This window comes from Aotus nancymaae, unplaced genomic scaffold (genome assembly GCF_030222135.1).
Source record: "Aotus nancymaae isolate 86718 unplaced genomic scaffold, 86718_ANA_hifiasm-v0.15.2.pri h1tg000029l, whole genome shotgun sequence".
Taxonomy (NCBI): Eukaryota; Metazoa; Chordata; class Mammalia; order Primates; family Aotidae; genus Aotus; species Aotus nancymaae.
This window is the reverse complement of record NW_026988442.1, coordinates 7970930-7990640: the sequence shown is the minus strand read 5'-3', so window position 1 is coordinate 7990640 and position 19711 is coordinate 7970930. Positions and strand designations below refer to the sequence as shown.

Genomic DNA, 19711 nt, shown 5'->3' with positions numbered 1-19711 from the left:
GGAGCGCTGCTGTCTCCCCATCAAGCATCCCAAACAACACTTCGAGACCTCTTTAGCCTGCGCAGGAGGTCCCTCCTCATTCAAACTAATTGTCTTGGCAGCCAGCTTCTGGTCTAAAATGCCACCACCTGTGCATACTTCTTGTGGGGCTAGGTGCTATAATACCACGCGGTGCCCCTGCCTCTTGAAAGAGTGAGTTTACCCAAGTCCTTCCTTGGTCCATCTGCCAAAGGAGTAGGCATTACCCCAACCCCAGAGAACAAAAGTCCACCTGGCCTCCGGTATCCACTGGAAATTTTATTTCTTTAGGGTTCTATCCCAACCAGTCGCTTAAAAACCAAGTAACACAAACCTGAGGGGTGGGAGCCGGGGACTGCACCTCCCTCCTACTCATATGGACAGCAGTGGGGATGAGGGAGGGGCAGGAGAGGTGGCTGAAGCGAGGCGGCAGCAGCAGTAATGGGGCCATGACATCACAGCCAGCTCCATCCTCTCCCAGACCCTGGCTGGAGCCCCTATGGCTTGGGTTGGGGAGTGGGAAACCCACCCCAGGCCCTCCCTCTCCCTTCCTCAGACAGCCTCCTTTCGGGCTCAACCCATTTCTTCAGGCAGGAGACTGAGGCACACGGAGAGGAGGAAGTGGGAGAGGAGGACGCAGGAGAGGCAGGGTGGTGGCACGAATGAAGGCAGAGGTGAGAGGTGTAGGCAAGGCCACTCCACCCCCACACCCACCCCGGATAGGGGCGAGGAAGCCACACCATCACGCAGCATGTCGGAGGGGGGACAAGGCGGGGTTTAAGGCTGAGGGGCCCGGGGCTGGTGGGGCCTCAGGCCTCAGTCAAAGCCGTGCCAGTCGCTGTGCTCCGAGTCATATTCCAGCTCGGCGCCCACGCACTTGACACCATCCAGCAGCATGGGCGTGCCGTGGTGTCGGTCTGCAAGGCGGGGGTGTAAGTTAGTGCCATGCTGGCCCGGGGCCCCACCCACGCGGCCCACTAAGGGGACCCCTCCCCTTCCCTCCGGGATCAGCTGGGGGATGTTGAGAACCCCCCGGGCAGGGATCCCTTTTTCAGCCCTGGTTCCCTGAGAACAGAAACCCTTGCAGCCCAGCTTTTGGGTCCCTCCTCCAACCAGGAGCCTCAAGCTCACCCATGACACGGGCCTGCACCATCACGCGCACACAGGTGCCAGTGCCACCTTCGCAGGCTAGCAGTATCTCCTCTTTGAGGACGCCCTCTTTATGTGCCGAGTACTCGCATTTGACACTATAACCTGCCCAGGGACAGGGGCAAGTGGTCAGCACCTCTCCAGCCTCCTGATCCTGCCCCTGGCACTCACTGGCCCCTACCCACCACTAAGACATGCTGAGCTGCCCCAAGAAAGGGGCAGGGATGGCCCTTCTGGAGCCCAGAGACCCACCCCCCTAGGAGGGGTACACAAGTCTCAAAAACTTCCCATTCTTCAGTGAGCTGGAAATGCCTCCAGCCTGTGGGCCACCCCAATGTGGCTCCAAGAGGGAATGAAGTAGGGTCCAATTCAGGCGTCCAAAAGAAGGGCTGGCTGATTTCTCCCAAAAGGCAGAGAGGGGGGTGATGAGGAGAGGGGGTGATGAGGAATGATGGGGGCAGGGCAGGGTAGGATTTGAGCAGATCAGACGGCAAGAGGTAAAGGCCGGAGGGGTCTCAATCCATTGAAGGGCAAGGTCATGAGGAGGCTGGTGACGGGGACATGAAACCGAAGCTGGAGCTCCACGAAACTGACACCCTAGCCTCTGCCAGACTGGGAGTAGGGGGTGGGGGTGGGGCAGGGCCTGAAGTGAGCCTCATAGGAGCAGCAGCCTGAAACCCAAGGTCCGGGACTGGTGGGTGCTAGGAGTTAGCCACAAGATGTATATAACTCCAGCAGGTTTTTCTCGAGGGTTAGGGAGGCAGGAACGAGGGATGGAGACTTTAAACCAATTCCTCAGCGGCTCCCTTCTTGGTCACTGCCCCACAGAGGTACCCATCACGCCATGGGCAGGCACAGGCGAGTACAAGCTCATGGACTTCTGTTTAGGGACAGTGAGCAAGGCCTGGAGCGTGGGACCTGCCATACTGCCACATTGCAAGCTCACAAAGAGGTGCCATGTCCTCGACTTCCTGAGCTGTCTGTCCACCCTAGCTGGGGGTAAGGGAGCACCCCACGTTCTCACTCCCACTCCCATCCAGGCCCTGCTGGAGGAGGGGAATGCACCTTCCGGGACGGGCACGATGCTGAGGAGCTTGAGGTGCAGGCTGGGGATAGGTGCCTCGTGAATGTCCTTGCTCAGCCTGTGCACGGGGGGCAGAGTGAAGGTAATCTCATACCTGTGCAGGATCTTCAGGAAGCCAACCTATAGCAGGAGAGGCAAAGGAGGGAAGCAACTTCACTTCCTGCTTCCCCCAGCCCCACCCAGTTGTGCCACCTACGATCCCATGGGCCCCGGCACCTGCTTCCCCAGAGAGCCCAGGAAGCCCAACTCCCTCCATCACTCCAGCTGATTGACAACTCAGCCCAGTGGCCCCAGCCCTTTCACAGACCCCTTCCCTTGATGGTCCCATCTCTACAGCTTGGCCAGCAAGATCCTCAGCCATCTGTCTCACGGGCCCCAAAGTCCTCAGTGGCCCATTTCATACATGAGAAAATGGAAGCCACAGAACGGCCAAAGGCCACATAGTGTGGCTAGGGTCAAGTCCTCCCTAGACTTCTTGGCCACTCCTGCCACACATGGCACACTGCCCACAAGGAGAGGTTCAAAGTCCCACAGATCATCCACCTGTCCCCATCACTGCCAGTAGCCCAGGGTCAGGGATGCTGGTCCTCCAGTCACTCATAGGATGACACCAGGCAACAGACAGCGTGGGATGAGGGATGGGATCAAATTAAAGACACAACAGTAGACCAGCTGTGTCAGCCCAGAGCTGGCCCACAGGCCTGGCACCAGCCATTGAACTGAGGCTCCTGGCTGCCCTGCTGGCACTGGCCTGTGGATGCCCACCTGCCCACTCATAGGCTGACTGTGCCCAATGGCCCATACTCACAACCCAAACAATTTCTGTTCATTCACAGTGCTTGGTGACAGCCACCCTCTGGGACAAATGCCATTATTGGAAACACCAGTAGTATGAAGGGTCAAAAGCCAGGGTGGTTGCTGAGCAGGGTGGCTAGCAGGGGTGCCAGGCCAGCAGGCACAGGGTACATGCTGTACCCTCAGCTCATATGGGCACACAGACTCCTGCTCACAGTTACTGGGGCTGGGCAGCCCCATCCCTGGGGGCCAACTGGAACTGGCTGCAGAGTTTTAGCCATTCAATGGGAACAGGTTGATATTGCTGCATGACAAACCTCAATCCATGGGCCCCTCATCATGCTCTGCTGGTGGAGGGCACACCCCTCAAGAAGGCTTTCTGGCTGTACCTGCCAACTGTGACCCTGTGACCCAGGGGTACTACTTGTAGAATTTTCCAGGGGAGGCCAGGCGCGGTGGCTCATGCCTGTAAATCCCAGCACTTTGGGAGGCCGAGGCGGCCGGATCACCTGAGGTCGGGAGTTCAAGACCAGCCTGACCAACATGGAGAAACCCTGTCTCTACTAAAAATACAAAATTAGCTGGGTATGGTGTTGCATGCCTGTAATCCCAGCTACTTGGGAGGCTGAGGCAGGAAAATCACTTGAACCCAGGAGGCGGAGGTTGCAGTGAGCTGAGATCGCGCAATTGCACACTCCAGCCTGGGCAACAAGAGTAAAACTCCGTCTCAAAAAAAAAAAAAAAGAGAATTTTCCAGGGGAAACAGAGATGTGGGGAAAAAAAAAAAAAAAAAAAACTCTTCGCTGCCCTATTTATAACAATGAAAACAAAAACAGCCGTAACACCCAGGAGCAGGGAGCCAGCTAAGTCAATGATGACACATATCATGGAGTAGTAGGCAGTTGTAAAATCTTGTGGAAAATTATTTACTAACAGGTAGGAGACAGTTCACAACAGAAGCAAGCAAAAACCATGTGGACACTGTGATGCTAGCTTTTGTTTTTGGAAACAAAGCCTTTTAAAATAAGCTGGATCCGTCACCATAGTGTTTTCAGAAAAAAATAAGTAAATAAATAAAATTTTTAAAAGCTGGAATAGGCCAGGCATGGTGGCTCACGCCTGTAATCCCAGTACTTTGGAAGGCCAAGGCAAGCAGATCACGAGGTCAGGAGATTGAGACCATGCTGGCCCACATGGTGAAACCCCATCTCTACTAAAAATATAAAAAATTAGCTGGGCATGGTGGCATATGCCTGTAATCCCAGCTACTTGGGAGGCTGAGGCAGGAGAATCACTGGAACCCAGGAGTCAGAGGTTGCAGTGAGCTGAGATCGTGCCACAGTATTCCAGCCTGGCAACAGAGCAAAACTCTGTCTCCAAAAAAAAAAAAAAAAAAAAAAGCTGGAATAACACACATCAGAATATTAACCATGGTTATTTTGGGATAAAATGAGTGTGGGTACTTTTAAATTTCTTCTTATTTTCTCTGTCTTCCAAATTTTCTCATGTCTATTAAGACATGAGTGGATTTTGCAATGAGGAGACAGAGCTATTTTTAAAAGTGTTGATTCTGTTTATTCTCTTGGGGAAGCTGTCAGCTGTAGGACTAAGAGTGGGAACTTCAGAGTTGGACACTAATGGAAATAAACCTGGGCCCCCCCAAACCATTTTTCTTTTTGGAATGGAGTCTCTCTCTCTGTTGCCCAGGCTGGAGTACAATGGCACAATCTCAGCTCACTGCAGCCTCAGACTCCTGGGTTCAAGCGAGTCTCCTGCCTCATCCTCCCAAGTAGCTAGGACCACAGGTGTGTGCCACCACGCCCAGCTAATTTTTGTATTTTTAGTAGCGATGGTGTTTCTACATGTTGGCCAGGCTAAACCTGGGCTCCTTTTGAGCAGCACAGCAGACCCTTCCTCTGGGCCATCTCCATGGGCCAGACCTCCCCCCACCCAAAGGCATTCCTGTTCCACTCTGGACCCTGATTTATTGACTGACCTAAAGGCCTCAGTCCCCATTTTCACCAATCCAGCTCCACCAAGCAGAAAACGGGGTGATAATACTACTTCAAAGAGCCTAACTCAGCCAGATATTTGGCAAAGAAGGATTAAAAAACAGTTGCCCAGTCACTACCATGGTATGCCCTGGGGTCTCTGCAGGCTTCTTTCTTGCCTAGAAGTGCTTACCCAGAGCAATTGCTAATTCCTAATCGCCAAGTGTGACTTGTGCCAACAACAGTAGCCCTTTTAATATCTTTTTTTAAAAAAAAGTTGCCCTTATTATTGCCATCATGAGCTTCACACCTGTATCACATACATATATTCTTCCATTCTCACACCAACTCTAGGGGATGTGATTTGTCTCCACTTGAGAGAAGAGAAATGCAGGTGACCTTCCCCAAGGTCACAGAGCCAGAATGGCTGGCCTAGATCTGAACTTGGGCCAGCGGCACCACAGCCGCGACACTGCCTTCCATTGCTATCGTCTGGGTGAGGCTGCTGACAGCAATGGCTCTGCTCATCTTGATCTGGATGATATTCTAAATGCTCTCATCTCATTGGAATCTCACTGCCTCCCATTTGACAGATGGGGAAACCAAGGCACAGGGAAAGGCACAGACATGCCTATAAGCCCAGCTGAGAGGAACGGGGACAGGCAGGCCCAGAAGCCAGGCAGGGCCGGGGAAGGGAGAAGCTGATGGGGAAGGTGTGTATGTACCTTGACCAGAAAGCTGCTGTCGCTCTCCTGGGTGACCATGACCACTGAGTCATGCAGCTTCTCATCAAAGTGAACGTGGCTGTGGGAGCCTTCTGCATCATGGCCTGCCGCAAAGCGGATACTCCGGACTCTGGGCTTGTTGCCTAGGAAGAGTGGGAGAAGGCCCTGAGGGCTGCCACTTTCCCTGTCCCCAGGAAACTCCTCCAATTCATCCCCTCCTCGCCCCCAAGACTGCCCTTGACATCATCCAGCTCCCACTGGCTGGGCTCTTTTCAGGGCTAGGTGGACACTGGGATCATGAGGCTTGAGGCCCCCACCCTGCTCCGACCTGCCCAGTCCTCCCACAAAAATGCATCCCCCAAGAGTGGGTGTTGGGGGTACTCAGGAACTGACTAAAGAACCCCTGCTTGGAGGGGATGGGGCTGGTGCCAGAGACAGGAAGGGACAGTCTTCCAGACTCCCACTAAGCCAGGGCAGAGTGGGGCTCAGCCCAGTCCTCTGGACACCCTGCCTAGTACTCTCCTTCATAGTGCCAAGTCCCCCATCCCTGGGGCCTACCCCCGAGCTGTGTCAGTGCATGAGGCCCCTGCCTGCCCCTCCTGATGACCCCAACCTGAAGGGGCAGGGACAGGAATAGGCTCTAGGGGACCTGCCTAGGGATGGCAGAAACAAAGGGGATCAAAAACACTCAGCCCACCTAGGCGAGGCTGCGGCTGCCACTAACCCTCACTGGTCACTGGCAAGCAAGAAGAGAGAACCCAGGGAAGCTTCCAGACCCACCCCAACACCCTCTTCCTTCCTCTGCCAAGCCCACCATCAAGGCCCTCAGCTGTCTCTGAGCTGGGTTAGGTTCTCCAAGGGCAGAGGGATGGGACAGGCAGGGTAGCTGGGAGCTGGGCTGAAGGCCTGGACCGGATGAATGCACAGGCTGGGGAAGCCAAGAGCATGGCTCTAGTCCTCTGACCTCTGACCCCTGGCCCCTAGGCCCTCCCCCAAGAGCCCTGCCCAGGGTCTTCTTAGTGGGAAGACCTGGTCCAGCTTTGAGCCGGGCTCTTGGATACTCAGAGGCCCAGGGGGCCAGCCTGGCACATCCACAATCCCTGCTGAGCCCCCCAGAACCCTCAAATCTCACTAGATCCCCCGGCCTAAAACCCTCCCTTCTCCCTTCTGGACTCTGAATGAAACCCAAGTTCCCTTCCACAGCCTGCGGTGGCCCTCCCATATCACCAGTCTCGGTGCTCACCACAAGCCCCTCGGCCCCCCAACCCCCACAGTAGAATGGCAGGGACATGAGCACACACCTCCACAGACCAGCCTAAGGAGTCAGCAGGGCTCCTCGGGGGTCCCTGCTAGGGCTTGCATGAGCCCCAGGACCTGGCACAAACACTGGCATGTTCCCAGTCACATTCACACACCCGCACACACACACTCACACATGCACACACACACAGAGGTGGCGCAGGCCCTACCTGCAGCAATGGCTCGTGCAAGCCCCACCAGGCCAAGAAGTCACTTACCCTTGTTGGCTGCAGCCATGGACGCCCTCCCTGCCACGTAGCTCCTGCCAGACACCACCACTCACACTCAGCAGCCTCCCATGCTCCAGGGACACCAGTAGGAGCCTGAAGGGATAGGGAGTGGGGAGGGCAGGAGTCAGGACCACCCATGGACCCATAACTCAGGGAGAGCAAAGGAGCTCCCTTTAGGAAGGACTCAAATCCCTGCTGCTGTCATGGGGCCTACACTCTCTAGCATGGGGGCTTCTGCCCACCCTCCACCACTGCCCACATTCACCAAGAGCCCTCATCCCTCCCTGATACCCCATTGACTCAGGGTCCTGCCAGCATGTGCTGAGCTGCAGTTTCTAGGTGCCAAAGCAACAGCACAGGGCTCCTATCCCCAGCACCCCCGGAGGCTGGCAGGAGGGGCAGCCTGGAAAGGAGCACTTTATTGGTACTTTCCAGGGGCCACTTCTGGTGCTGCTGACCCCAAAGGCTGGGCCTGGAGCCACATTATTCAGGTCACATAAGCAATGCAGCTGGGTGCAGGTCAGAGGCAACAGTGTGCTTGGTGGTGGGCAAGAACAGGGGACCACATAAAATAAACGTGTCCTTAGTGCTTTCCCTCCTGGTGATCGGTCAGGGCCATATGCAAAACAAGATGTCTGTGGAGGGAGTGTGCCCGCATCTGAACCCGCCTTTAGACCCTGCCCTGAGCTTCAGGCCTGCCTCCCGCTCAGCTCCCCAAGGACAGCCTCAGCACAGGGGCAGTGAGAGGCGCCCCAGGAAGCCTCCGATGGGCCGAGCTGGGACCATCTGAGCATCAGAAAGAATAATGAGTGCAACTGATGGAAACAGATGGAACACATAAAAGCAGTGCATTCACAGAGATTATTGAAAAAGAAGAGAGAAAGCAAAACAAACAAACCCAAGCCCTCAAAAGCCCTCATTTGTCACCACTGACGGTAGCAGTGCCCTCTTTACTCTGAAAGCTAGAGATTAAAGAGAAAGAATTCAGCCTGTCCCTTGGCCTTTCTTGTAACCAAATGGTCCTGGTGGTTGACGGAAAGCTCTTCTTTCGGGAAGAATTCTTGCTAATAAATAACAAAGAAATGACCAAATGCTAAGTCATTCTGCAACCCTTAAAGGAACAAATACTGGAGGCAACAAGAGTCAGTGGCGCTAAACCAGAGGGGAAGGTTGACAGGAAGCAGATATGGGTACCCAATGTCACTGACAGAGGACCTGGTTTTGTGTGTGTGTGTGTGTGTGTGTGTGTGTGTGTGTTGAGACAGAGTTTCACTCTTGTCACCCAGGCTGGAGTGCAATGGCACGATCTCAGCTCACTGTAACATTCACCTCCTGGGTTCAAGTGATTCTCCTGCCTCAGCCTCCCAAGTAGCTGGGACTACAGGCTCATGCCACCACACCTGGCTAATTTTTGTATTTTTAGTAGAGACAGAGTTTTACCGTTGGCCAGGTTGGTGTTGAACTCCTGACCTCAAGTGATGCTCCGACCTCAGCCTCCCAAAGTGCTGGGATAACAGGTGTGAGCCATCGTGCCGGGCCAAGGACCTGCCATTTAAGGGGAATAGCACAAGTGTGCAATGGAGGAATGTGACTTCTCCCAGTCACACACTGGTCTATCTCTCTACTCTCTGCCAGACAGCCTGTCACACTGATGCTCACTTAAGCATCACTGACAAGGGATTCCTGCCAAAAAGGTTTAACCTGGATCTAAACCAGCCTTTAGCTTCAACTTCTCATTTGCTAAAAACACAGAGGACAGTAGAACAAATTTAATGACTCCATGAGAAAGCAATGAGACAAGCCCAGAAGGCAGGACGTTCTACAGGATGACTGACCTGTTTCTTTTTTTCAAACGGCAAGAAGAAAAATAAAGCAAGGGAGATTGTTCTAGATAGGGAAGTGGCAAACTACAGCTGATTACGCAGCTGATGGTACGGTTGCTGCCTGTTTTTTTTTTCTTTTTTTTTAGAGAGAAGATCTCACTCTGTCACCCAGGCTGGAGTGCAGTATATGATCACAGCTCACTGCAGCCTTGATCTCCCGGACTCAAGCAATCCTCCCACCCCAGTCTCCCAAGTAGCTGAGACCACAGGCATGCACCACCATGCCCGGCTAACTTTTGTAGAGACAGGGTTGCCCAGGCTGGTCTCAAAACTCCGGAGCTTAAGCGATCTGCCCACCTCAGCCTCCCAAAGTGCTGGGATTACAAGCATGAGCCTCTGGGCCTGGCAAATGAAGTTTTTTGCAAATAAAGGTTTACTAATAAAACACTACACTTCATTCACTTACATGTTGTCTGTTTTTGCACTAAAACAAAGCTACTTCCGAGTAGTTATGATAAAGACCATATGGCCTGCAAAGTCTAAACCATTTATTATCTGGCCCTTCAAAGCAAGTTTGCCAACCCCTGTTCTAGATCAACACACACTTAACAGACCAAAAAAGGATAATCTTCAGGTCAACTGACCTGTTTTATTCACCACATCAGCTGTGAGAGAGAAATAAAGGAGAGAGTGTTTCAAACTACCTATCAAAGACATTTGTGGGGGCTGAGCACAGTGGCTCACACCTGTAATCCCAGCACTTCGGGAGGCTGAGGTGGGTGGATCACCTGGGGTCACCTGGAGTTCAGGACCAGCCTGCCAATCCGGTGGAACCCTGTCTCTACTAAAAATATAATTAGCCGCCGGGCGCGGTGGCTTATGCCTGTAATCCCAGCACTTTGGGAGGCCGAGGCGGGTGCATCACGAGGTCAAGAGATCGAGACCATCCTGGTCAACATGGTGAAACCCCGTCTCTACTAAAAATACAAAAAATTAGCTGGGCATGGTGGCGCATGCCTGTAATCCCAGCTACTCAGGAGGCTGAGGCAGGAGAATTGCCTGAACCCAGGAAGCAGAGGTTGCGGTGAGCCGAGATCGCGCCATTGCACTCTAGCCTGGGTAACAAGAGCGAAACTCCATCTCAAAAAAAAAAAATACAATTAGCCAGGCATGGTGGCATATGCCTATAATCCCAGCTACTCAGGAGGCTGAGACAGAAGAATCACTTGAACCCAGGAGGCAGAGGTTGCAGTGAGCCAAGATCCCACCATTGCGCCCCAGCCTGGGTGACAGAGTGAGATTCTGTCTCAAAAAAAAAAGACATTTGGGGGATCTGGAAAATGTGAATGGCCTGGATATGAGGTGACACTAAGAAATGCGTTGATTTTGTTAGGTGAGATCATGGAACTGTACTAGTTAAGAAGTATGTCCTTATTTTTTCAGGGAAACACACTTGAAGAATTTAGAGTGACCCAGGAGTGACACTGGCTCGTCAGTCCAGGGAAGGAAGAGAAACTACAGGGCGGCCTCGTAGTCTGGGGCTGGGCCTGTGGAGGGCATAACCTTAAGGTCCCTCTGGTGCCAACCTGCCCTGGGAGCACATGTGGCCTCACCTCACTCCCCACTTCTCAATGTGGGCAAAGTCCACTAAGCCTTGCCTCCTGGTACTACCAGGAGCCCCCTTTGGCCAGTGGACCAGGCCAGCAACCCCCTCTTGGAGGTGAGCTTCCAGGTCCCAGCCCAGGGTGCAGAAAGGGGAGCTACACCCATTCACCTCTGGCCAGGGCTGCTGTGGGGTCGGTTGCCTCAGCCCTGGAATGCTCGGCTTTGTCCCCAGGGAACTTGGTCTTGGAGAGCAGCCTGCCCTAACCCCCCCAACTGCTCCCAAAGCTGTGAACTCAGAGCATATGACAAATGGCCAAGTGCAAGGGCATCAGGCCCTCCTCCTACCTTGCAGAGGCTGTTCCAGCCACACCTCTGCAGCCAGGAGGCAGTGACAGCCCAATGTCCACGAGGTCCTCCATCTCCCAGGATACTTCCTGGAGGCTCAGGTGAAACTGCACCAGTGGCTGGTAAGGAAAGGCTGCAGGCCCTTTTCACAAAGCACTCTGACCTGGTCCGTACCGGACACCCTCCGTCTTGCCCCCAACCTACAGCCTGACTCCCGCCTGCCTTTGCCGAGGCCATCCCTTCAGCCAGGAACAATCCCATCCTTCCCATCCACACCCTGGACAAGGTCTCAGCCCCAACATTTCTTTGGTTTTTTGAGACGGAGTCTCACTCTGTCACCAGGCTGGAGTGCAGTGGCATGCTCTCTGCTCACTGCAACCTCTGCCTTCCAGGTTTAAGCGATTCTCCAGCCTCAGCCTCCCAAGTACTGGGATTACAGGCATGCGCCACCACGCCCAGTTAATTTTACATTTTTAGTAGAGATGGGGTTTCACCATGTTGTTCGGGCTGGTCTCCAACTCCTGACCTCAGGTGATCCACCTGCCTCGGCCTCCCAGAGTGCTGGGATTACAGGCGTGAGCCACCATGCCCGGCCCCCAACATTTCTTTTTTAAGGATGCACACCCTGCAAATCCCAGAACAGGACTACAGCTCTTTACGAATTCCCTTTCTCATGTCTGGGATCATTTGATATCCCTCTTCCCAGCCTTACAAGGGTAGTGACTGTGTTTTTGTCAAACCCTGTGTCCCCGGCACTCAACGCAGCACCAGACAGGTAGCAGCTGTGTTCAGTTGATGTTTGTCGAATCAATGACCACATCTCATTTGCTTGGAGGGCCTGGCCAAGGCCCGTACTTGGGCACTAAGTGATATGGTCACAGCCAGTGACTCTGCCCTGGGGACACTCAGGAAGCATAACTCCCTACCCCACTCTCTTAGCCTACCCCTGCCCTGGGGGGCACGTCCCTCTCCCCTGTCCCCACCGTGTGGCCGCCCACTGGCATTCCTTGGGCCTTGCTGCAGTCAGGGTTACCTGTCCATGCCTGCTTTAGAGGGACATGGCCCATGCCCACTGAGGGCAGGACCCACATCTCATGCAGTGCCCAGTACTCAGTAAAGGGCAAACACTCAAGGCCTGTAACCCGGAAGCAAGTGACCTCAGGAGCCCAAAGGAAACGGAAAACCAAACCTCCTTTCTCAACCGAGAGCCTGCTGGTCGCTGTCCCCTGGAAGCTAGACTCTTGTCCACATACAATTCCTCATCAGAAACAGGCAAAGGGCAGTGGGACTCCCCTGCTGTAGTGTGCCCACAGAGAACAGCTAGGTTACCATGCAACCCCAGGCCCGGCCCTGCCTCCAGCCTCCTCCTGTGCCAATGAAGGCCTCACCGTAGCTCAAACCACACGGCCCCTAGAGGCAGCAGTCCTGGTTCAAATTCAGGATCTGCCCTTGCTGGCTGCATGGGTGAGTTCTTTCACTTCTCTGTCCCTGTTTCCTAATGTGTAACACAGGAATAAGCAGTGGCCTCTTCCTCCCAGGGTTTTGTGCAACTGTGTCTGAAGCTCTGTGACAGTGCACCCCCCACCTCTGCAAAAAGCAAACCCCCAAAGGCCTGGTTTCTAAAGCAACAGCAATTTCAGCAGCACTGTCAGAGAGGCACGTCAGGCCAATCCTGGAGGAGGCAGAATGACCCTTAGAGTGGGCCCCAGGGACGTCAGCCTTCTTGGAAAACAGCTCAAGGGTTGAGGGGGCCTCCCTCCTCCTGCCTCCCCCTTCTCCCACTCCCACAGCAGCCAGGTCCCTAGGGAGGGTCAGAGAACAGATGCTGGGAGTGCCCAGTCCCCCTAATCAGAGGGGGGACAAGGAAGATGTGCAGAATGTACATCCTGGGAAACTGGGAAATGACCAGGGAGGAACATGGTGCCCCTAGCCTCAGCAACAACAAAAAATTATATCCTCAAAAATTATACCCTTCCCCCTGAGATGGGCTGTCAGCAAGTCAGGGGTGGGACCCTGGACAGTCACAAGATGCGAAGGGCTGGAAAGCTGGGACAAGGGCCTTGGGGGCTTCTTTGGCTCACAGTTACTAGGGAAACTGGGGGAATATTCCCTCTGGGGACAGAGAGCTGCCATCTCAGGCCCCTTGTTAGTTTTAGAGAGAAAGTCTGCTTCAAGGCCACCCTACCCAGAGACACGGCAAGTGGACAGACAGATGGATGATTATACAGGAGCCCAGAGTTCTCAGAACCCTCAGCCCCTGCCCCACAGGGCACTCCTACTGCTCCAGGCTGCCCCATGCTGAGACCCAAGGCTCCAGGCTGGACGGAGGGCCAAAGACGGTGCGTCCATGGCAAAGTGAAGCTCCCAAACCCACCACCCTCTTGCCCCCCAACCCGCCACCCTCTTGCCCCCCAACCCAAAGATCCCTCTCCCCAGAGGTGTCCCCACACCCTAAGGTGTCACAGGGCCAGCCCCAGCTTGTCCTCTGCCCTGTGGCTGGGAGCATGCTCCCAACCTCTAAGGCCTCATTTCTCATTCCTTCTTCAATCCCCATTCTCAATGTGGTTCGAGGTCTTTCTCTCTGAGCCAGGAACTCCACAACATTCCACCCTCCCTACCTCTTCCTCTCCTACCCCAGTCTGGGGCTCAGTCCTGGCTCAAGCACTCAGACCAGCAGAAGCACTGTGTAGCTTCCCATTAAAGCTCACGCCTGTGAAAAGAACACCCATTAAGGCCTTGAGATGGGGCCACACTAACCTGATGACTCTCAGGACTGGACACAGCAGGGACCACACATACTCAGAACAAAGCCTGGAAAGGTAAGGCTGGAGGTCAGTGGTTGTGGCAGCTTCACATCAACTCAGGCTTCAAGTGACTTCATTTCCTTCTCCCTCCACCAAGCCAAAGGTGCAAGGATAAGTATGGGTGTTCTCTCTCCCACTAACAGTGAGGTGCTGGCGGTGGGGGTGGAGGAATATGGAGAAGGGACCCCCACCACTCACACCTTCCTGCCTCCCCAACAAGTGCTGCCCTCAGCATTCTCCCCACCATGCCCTCAGCTAGTGGGTGCTTAGCCTCCAGATCTCATGCCCCACCTAGGCCCTGCCCTGGGACTGTGATCCAAAGGTCCCAAGAAGCAGAGGCCAGGCTGGATCCAGGGGGTCAGCCCAGGGGACGATGGGAGAACACAGGATTATCTCCCAGGGACAGGGCTGCTGTCTCTTAGCTCAGGATGGATAGGATGCGGGGACATCCATCTACATTTACTCTCCACAGAAGACCAGAATGGGAGGGGGATGGGGTGCTGTCCCGACTTCCTTCAGCTCCCTGGGGCAGAAAAATGCCCTACCCCCATTTACCAATGCCAAGATTCAAGAGGAAAGGCAAGTGGAGACTTCCCTTTCTCAGTCCCTGCTTACTAATGGGAACACCGGTCCAGAACCTACATCCAGTCCCTCCTCCTTCGTGCTACCAGGAGGGAGGTGCAGGGCAAGATCCCGAGACCCCAGGGGCCCAGGTGTAGGACCCTTTATCCTATCCGGCAGCCATCCCCGTGGGTGTGGCACCCCCGCCCCACCCCATTCTTGTCATCTCAGGGGAAGGAGGTAAATGCAATCGGACATCCCCCAGCCAATCCATCCTGAGCTGCGAGGCGGCGGCTCTGTCCCTCGGAGATAATCCTGTACGTTCCCCACCCTCAGTCACCTCGGCTGACGCAGGAGTCTCCAGAGCCCGCACTCCCAAACATCACTGCCCTCCTTCCTGAGGGTGCCGAGGCTCGGAGGCTCAGAGACGCTACTCGTCCAAGGTCATGCAGCGAAGCAGCTGCAATGATCAGGGTCGTGGGGAGGAGGGGTCGCTGACCCCATTACGCCCCCGCCCTCACTACGGCACTGGTGCCCCCGGACAATCGCTTCGCGGAAAACACCCCAGCTGCAGCAGCTAACGGTCACTGCGCCCCGGGAATCTGACATCACTCTAGCTCAGGTGCTGAGGAGTCCCAGGCTCGGCCCCGACAGCGGAGCCCCCACCCCAGCCCTGCCACAACGGCCGCTGGGGTCCCAGGCACTGACTGCTCAGGACAGGGCCGGGACCGGGAGGGGACCTCGGCGAGCGGGGAGGAACCGGGAGACAGGGAGCAGAGGGGTGGTCTCACCTGGCGGAGTGTACCCCGGGGCCGCAGGGACGACCGCTGCGGCGGCGTCTGCAGGGGCTCAACGCCGAGCACGAGGAAGGGAGCCCCGCGCCGCCGCCGACCGCCCGTCGGCACGCCCTCGCCTCCGCCTCCGCCCATTGGTTGATCCGGGGGTGGGGCGAGGGACGCTTCGGGCCAATGAGCGGGCTCCAAAGAACTGCCAATTAGCGAGGGCCGCCTACGTCACGTGCCGAGGGCGCTGAGGCTGAGCCCGGCGAGTCCAGGCCTACCCAGGGCTGGACGAGTTCTCGCGAGGAAGGCAGGCAGACGGCCCAACTGGGCCAGGGACCAGAACCCGGCACAGGGAGAGTAAAGGAAGGAGGGCCTCGGATAGGCCCCGCCCAGCCCCGCCTTCCGCCTAGGGGATTGCGCCTCCAGCCTCCACCCTCGCTTGGGACGCACCTCCCCTGGGCCCTGCGCTTTCGGGAAGGCTGTCGGGCGCGTCTCGGGGCTGGGTGGAGCTCCTGAAGGTGGCCTTTCTTCCGGGGCTTCCACTCCGGCTTCGGTCATCGATAGGGGCCGTGCTAGTCCCGTGCAGGAGCTGAGGAACCCTCCATCCTCCTGTCTCGACCCAAGGGTTTGGACCTCTTCTCCTTCCATCCCATCCCCTGTCTCCGAGGAAGCGCCCCAGTGCAGGCCCGAAACGCTTCCCCGGAGCCCGGCCCGGCCTGGATAAGCATCAGAACAAAGAAGGCACGCGGGCTGGGGGCTGGGAGAGCCTGTGCCGCGCCCCCGGGGAAGGCAGCCTCTGCTCCCGGTCTCCATGGAGGCGGTCACCATGGCAGCGAGATGCGCCTCGCTCTGCTCTGCGGGGTGGGATGTGGGCGCCTGCGTTGAGCGGGGGAGCAAAAGGCGTGGCCCTCCGGTCTGCAGGGGTTCTTGCCAGTGCTCTCCGCCCGCCCGTTCGCGAACACCCCACCTTTGCTTCGCCGGCGGGGACAGATTCCCCAAAGTTCCCGCAGTACGCAGTCCGGAGTACACAGCTCCTTCCTTCCACTGTAACTAGAGGAGAGACGGCCTTGGCTGCTGAAGACCAGCTTCCCTTCAGCAGGGCCGGGGTCGCTGCCTTAAAGGAGCCCTCAAGTCTGCCAACCTGTGGCCCCTTACCTGTATGCTGATCTCCAATCTGTACATTGTTGGCAAATTAATCTTTCTGAGCTATTGTTTTCATCGAGTCCCCCTCCCTCTCCAAAGCCCTCTGGGACTGTCTCCAATAGCGCTTCACAAACTTTAGCAGCATATTGAGTGATTCGTGTGCTCTCGCGTTTGAGAGACAGCACTTAATATTGAGAGCTTTTCACATTCTGATCTCAGCCCACCCATTCCTGCCCACTCTACCTACTCCCACCCCGTTACCTTTAGACCTTGTCTTAAAGGTCTAAAGCTGGCAGACGGTGGGACCCAAGTGGCCTCTAGATGTATTTTATTTAGCCCTCATGGGGCTTTTTAAAAGATGTCCTCCCCTCTCCCGCCGCCTCCTCCTCCTCTTTCTGGAATCAGGAATCTGGTTTCCTGGCTTCTTTTGAAATATCAGAAGATCTGCCAGGCACAGTGGCTCATGCTTGTAATCCCAGCACTTTGGGAAGCCGAGGCGGGTGGATCACCTGAGGTTGGGAGTTCGAGACCAGCCTGACCAACATGGAGAAACTCTTCTCTACAAATTTTGGAAAAATACAAAATTAGCCGGCCGTGGTAGTGCATGCCTGTAATCCCACTTATTTGGGAGGCTGAGGCAGGAGAATTGCTTGAACCCGAAAGGGGGAGGTTGCAGTGAGCCAAGATCGTACCATTGCACACTCCAGCCTGGTCAACAAGAGCGAAACTCCGTCTCAAAAAAGGAAAGAAAGAAATATCAGAAGATCTAACAACATATGCTCACATTCCAGCCTGGCATTACAAGCCCCCACCCCTTCCCTTTTTTTTTTTTTTTTTTTGAGATGGAGTTATGCTCTTGTTGCCCAGGCTGGAGTGCAATAGTATGATCTCAGCTCACCACAACCTTCACCTCCCAGGTTCAAGCGATTCTTCTGCCTCAGCCTCCCCAGTAGCTGAGATTACAGGCATGCTGTACCACACCTGGCTAATTTTTTGTATTTTTAGTACAGACAGGGTTTCTCCCTGTTGGTCAGGCTGGTCTTGAACTCCTGAACTCAGATGATCCGCCTGCCTTGGCCTCCCAAAGTGCTGGGATTACAGGCGTGAGCCACCGCGCCGGGTGGCTCCTTAAGAGCGTACCAATTTACCATAGTCCCCACCAATCCCTATTTCTCACGGTTTATTACCTTCTGGGTCTATGCAGACATTTGTGATCCCCTCCCTGTCCTTATCCCACCTTCCAACCTGGAAGGTCCTTCCTACTCTCTTCTCATAGCCAAAATTCACACCCTCTTCAACCAGGATAAGGTTTGCCTTTTTATTTATTTATTTATTTATTTATTTTTGAGACAGAGTCTCACTCTGTCACCCAGGCTGCAGTGCAGTGGCACCATTTCCGCTCACTACAGACTCTGCCTCCCGGGTTCAACAGATTCTCCTGCCTCAGCCTCCTGAGTAGCTGGGATTACAGGAGCATGCCACCACATCCAGGGCTAATTTTTGTATTTTTAGTAGAGACAGGGTTTCACCATATTGGCCAGGTCCCAACTCCTGGCCTCAAGTGATCCTCCTAGGTTCCAACTCCTGGTCCCAAATTCCTGGCCTCAAGTGATCCGCCCTCCTCAGCTTCCCAAAGTGCTGGGATTACAGTCATGAGCCACTGCGCCTGGCCCAGGCCTGCCTTTTTCAAGTCTTTCTAGCCAACTTCTCAAAACCATCTCTGGCGTGGGCTCACTTAAACACAAACTAGCTGCTAACTGCATGGCCCGGGGTTATTTCCGAATTGTCAACTCCTTTCAGCAAACATTTACTGAATGTATCTGATGAGTAAGTTATTGTGCGAGGCTCTGTGGAGTGGAAGACACTCACAGTTTAGTGTAGGAGGGACACCACACACAAAGAGCTGTGGTCTCCTGTCCTTGCCAAATGTTCCTCACACTCCCAGGCGCTGGGCATTCTGGCCCACTGGGTGGAGCTGAAATACAGAGCTGGCCATGCCTGGGGATACTACATGCTCTCAGGGAAGGCCAAAGATGGTTCTAGAAAGCCTCCAGGAGAAAATGAGACTCTTCATGTCAGGAGACAGTCAGGAGAGAAGTTACATGGCTGCCCCATCACTACCCAAATGTGTCTGTGTCATCACACAAGTGGTGCCCAGGCTCTGGGGCTTCCTGTGCAGAGGGCCTTACCAAAGCTAGATAGCTCTTCAAGGGAAACAGGCCCCTACCAGGCTCCCTGGAGATGGGGCAGAACGAGAAGGAATTAGGAGCAACTCCAGATTAGGAGAACAGATGGAGCACAGAGGAAACATCCGCTCACCATGAGAACTTGGTGAGATTCAAAAAAAAAAAAAAAACACAACACTTGCTACAGCTCCAAACACATGGTATTTGTACTCTCTTAGTTTTTTTATTTTTATTTTTTAGAGACACGGTCTCATGTTGCCCAGGCTGGTCTCAAACTCTTGGCCTCAAGTGATCACCCCACCTCAGCCTCCTAATGTGCTGGGACCAGACCAGAGACAGAAGCCACTGTGCCTAGCCAGCTATTCTTTTTAATTAAAAATTAAACAACTGTAACTTCATTGGAAAACTGCTTGGCAGTACCTAATAAAAATGATAAATGAAATGTGTAATTCCACTTTTTTTTTTTTTTTTGAGAGAGTCTCACTCTGTCACCCAGGTTGGAGTGCAGTGGTGCCATCTCAGCTCACTACAACCTCTGCATTCTGGACTCAAGCAATCCTCCCACCTCAGTCTCCCCAGGAGCTAGGACTACAGGTGCACACCACCACACTCAGCTAATTTTTGTATTTTTTTTTTTTTTTTTGAGTTTTTTCTTTTTTTGACACATTGTCCAGCTGGTCTCGAACTCCTGTGCTCAAGCAATCCAACTGCCTCAGCCTTCCAAAGTGCTAGAACTATAGGCATGAGCCACGATGCCCAGCCAATACCACTTTTAATTATACACCCAAAGACATGTATACAGATATTCATGGCAGCACCATTTGTAATAGCCTCAAAGCAGAAATAGCCCATAAGGCACAGTGGCTCACACCTGTAATGCCAGCACTTTGGGAAGCCAAGGCAGGTGGATCACCTGAGGTTAGGAGTTTAAAACTATCTTGGCCAACCTGGTGAAACTCTGTTTCTACTAAAAATACAAAAAATTTGTCAGGCATGGTGGTGTGTGCCTGTAATCCCAGTTACTTGGGAGGCTGAGGCAGGAGAATCGCTTGAACCCAGGAGTCAGAGATTGCAGTGAGCCAAAATCACGCCATTGCACTGCAGCCTGGGCAACAAGAGTGAAACTCAGTCTCAAAAAAAAAAAAAAAAAAGAAACAGTCCATAAGTCTAT

At 54.3% G+C, this 19711-nt stretch overlaps 1 protein-coding gene across 2 annotated transcripts; it reads right to left on the bottom strand.

Annotated features, from left to right (window-relative positions):
- Positions 1 to 277: 277 nt before the first annotated feature.
- Positions 278 to 15308, bottom strand: ADISSP (adipose secreted signaling protein). Of its 2 annotated transcripts, XM_012455365.3 has the most exons (7): positions 15221 to 15308; positions 13822 to 13875; positions 7280 to 7384; positions 5763 to 5905; positions 2233 to 2371; positions 1150 to 1272; positions 278 to 935 (listed from the first exon to the last, which is right to left on the bottom strand). In XM_012455365.3, the coding sequence occupies exons 3-7, from the start codon at positions 7296 to 7298 to the stop codon at positions 835 to 837; spliced, it is 525 nt and encodes a 174-aa protein (XP_012310788.1). In that variant the 5' UTR covers positions 7299 to 7384; positions 13822 to 13875; positions 15221 to 15308; the 3' UTR covers positions 278 to 834. The 2 variants fall into 2 exon arrangements, with proteins under 2 accessions (XP_012310788.1, XP_012310789.1); XM_012455366.2 differs by lacking the exon at positions 13822 to 13875 and having other exon boundaries at positions 14770 to 15301.
- Between the last annotated feature and the right edge of the window lie 4403 nt (positions 15309 to 19711).

Bases quoted from the DNA above. Each gene is read 5' to 3' on its own strand.
- ADISSP (XM_012455365.3), bottom strand. The intron at 1,273-2,232 runs GTGCATTCCCCT...GTCCCTGGGCAG, and splicing joins CATCGTGCCCGTCCCGGAAG to GTTATAGTGTCAAATGCGAG. The intron at 936-1,149 runs GTGAGCTTGAGG...CCCGCCTTGCAG, and splicing joins GGTGCAGGCCCGTGTCATGG to ACCGACACCACGGCACGCCC.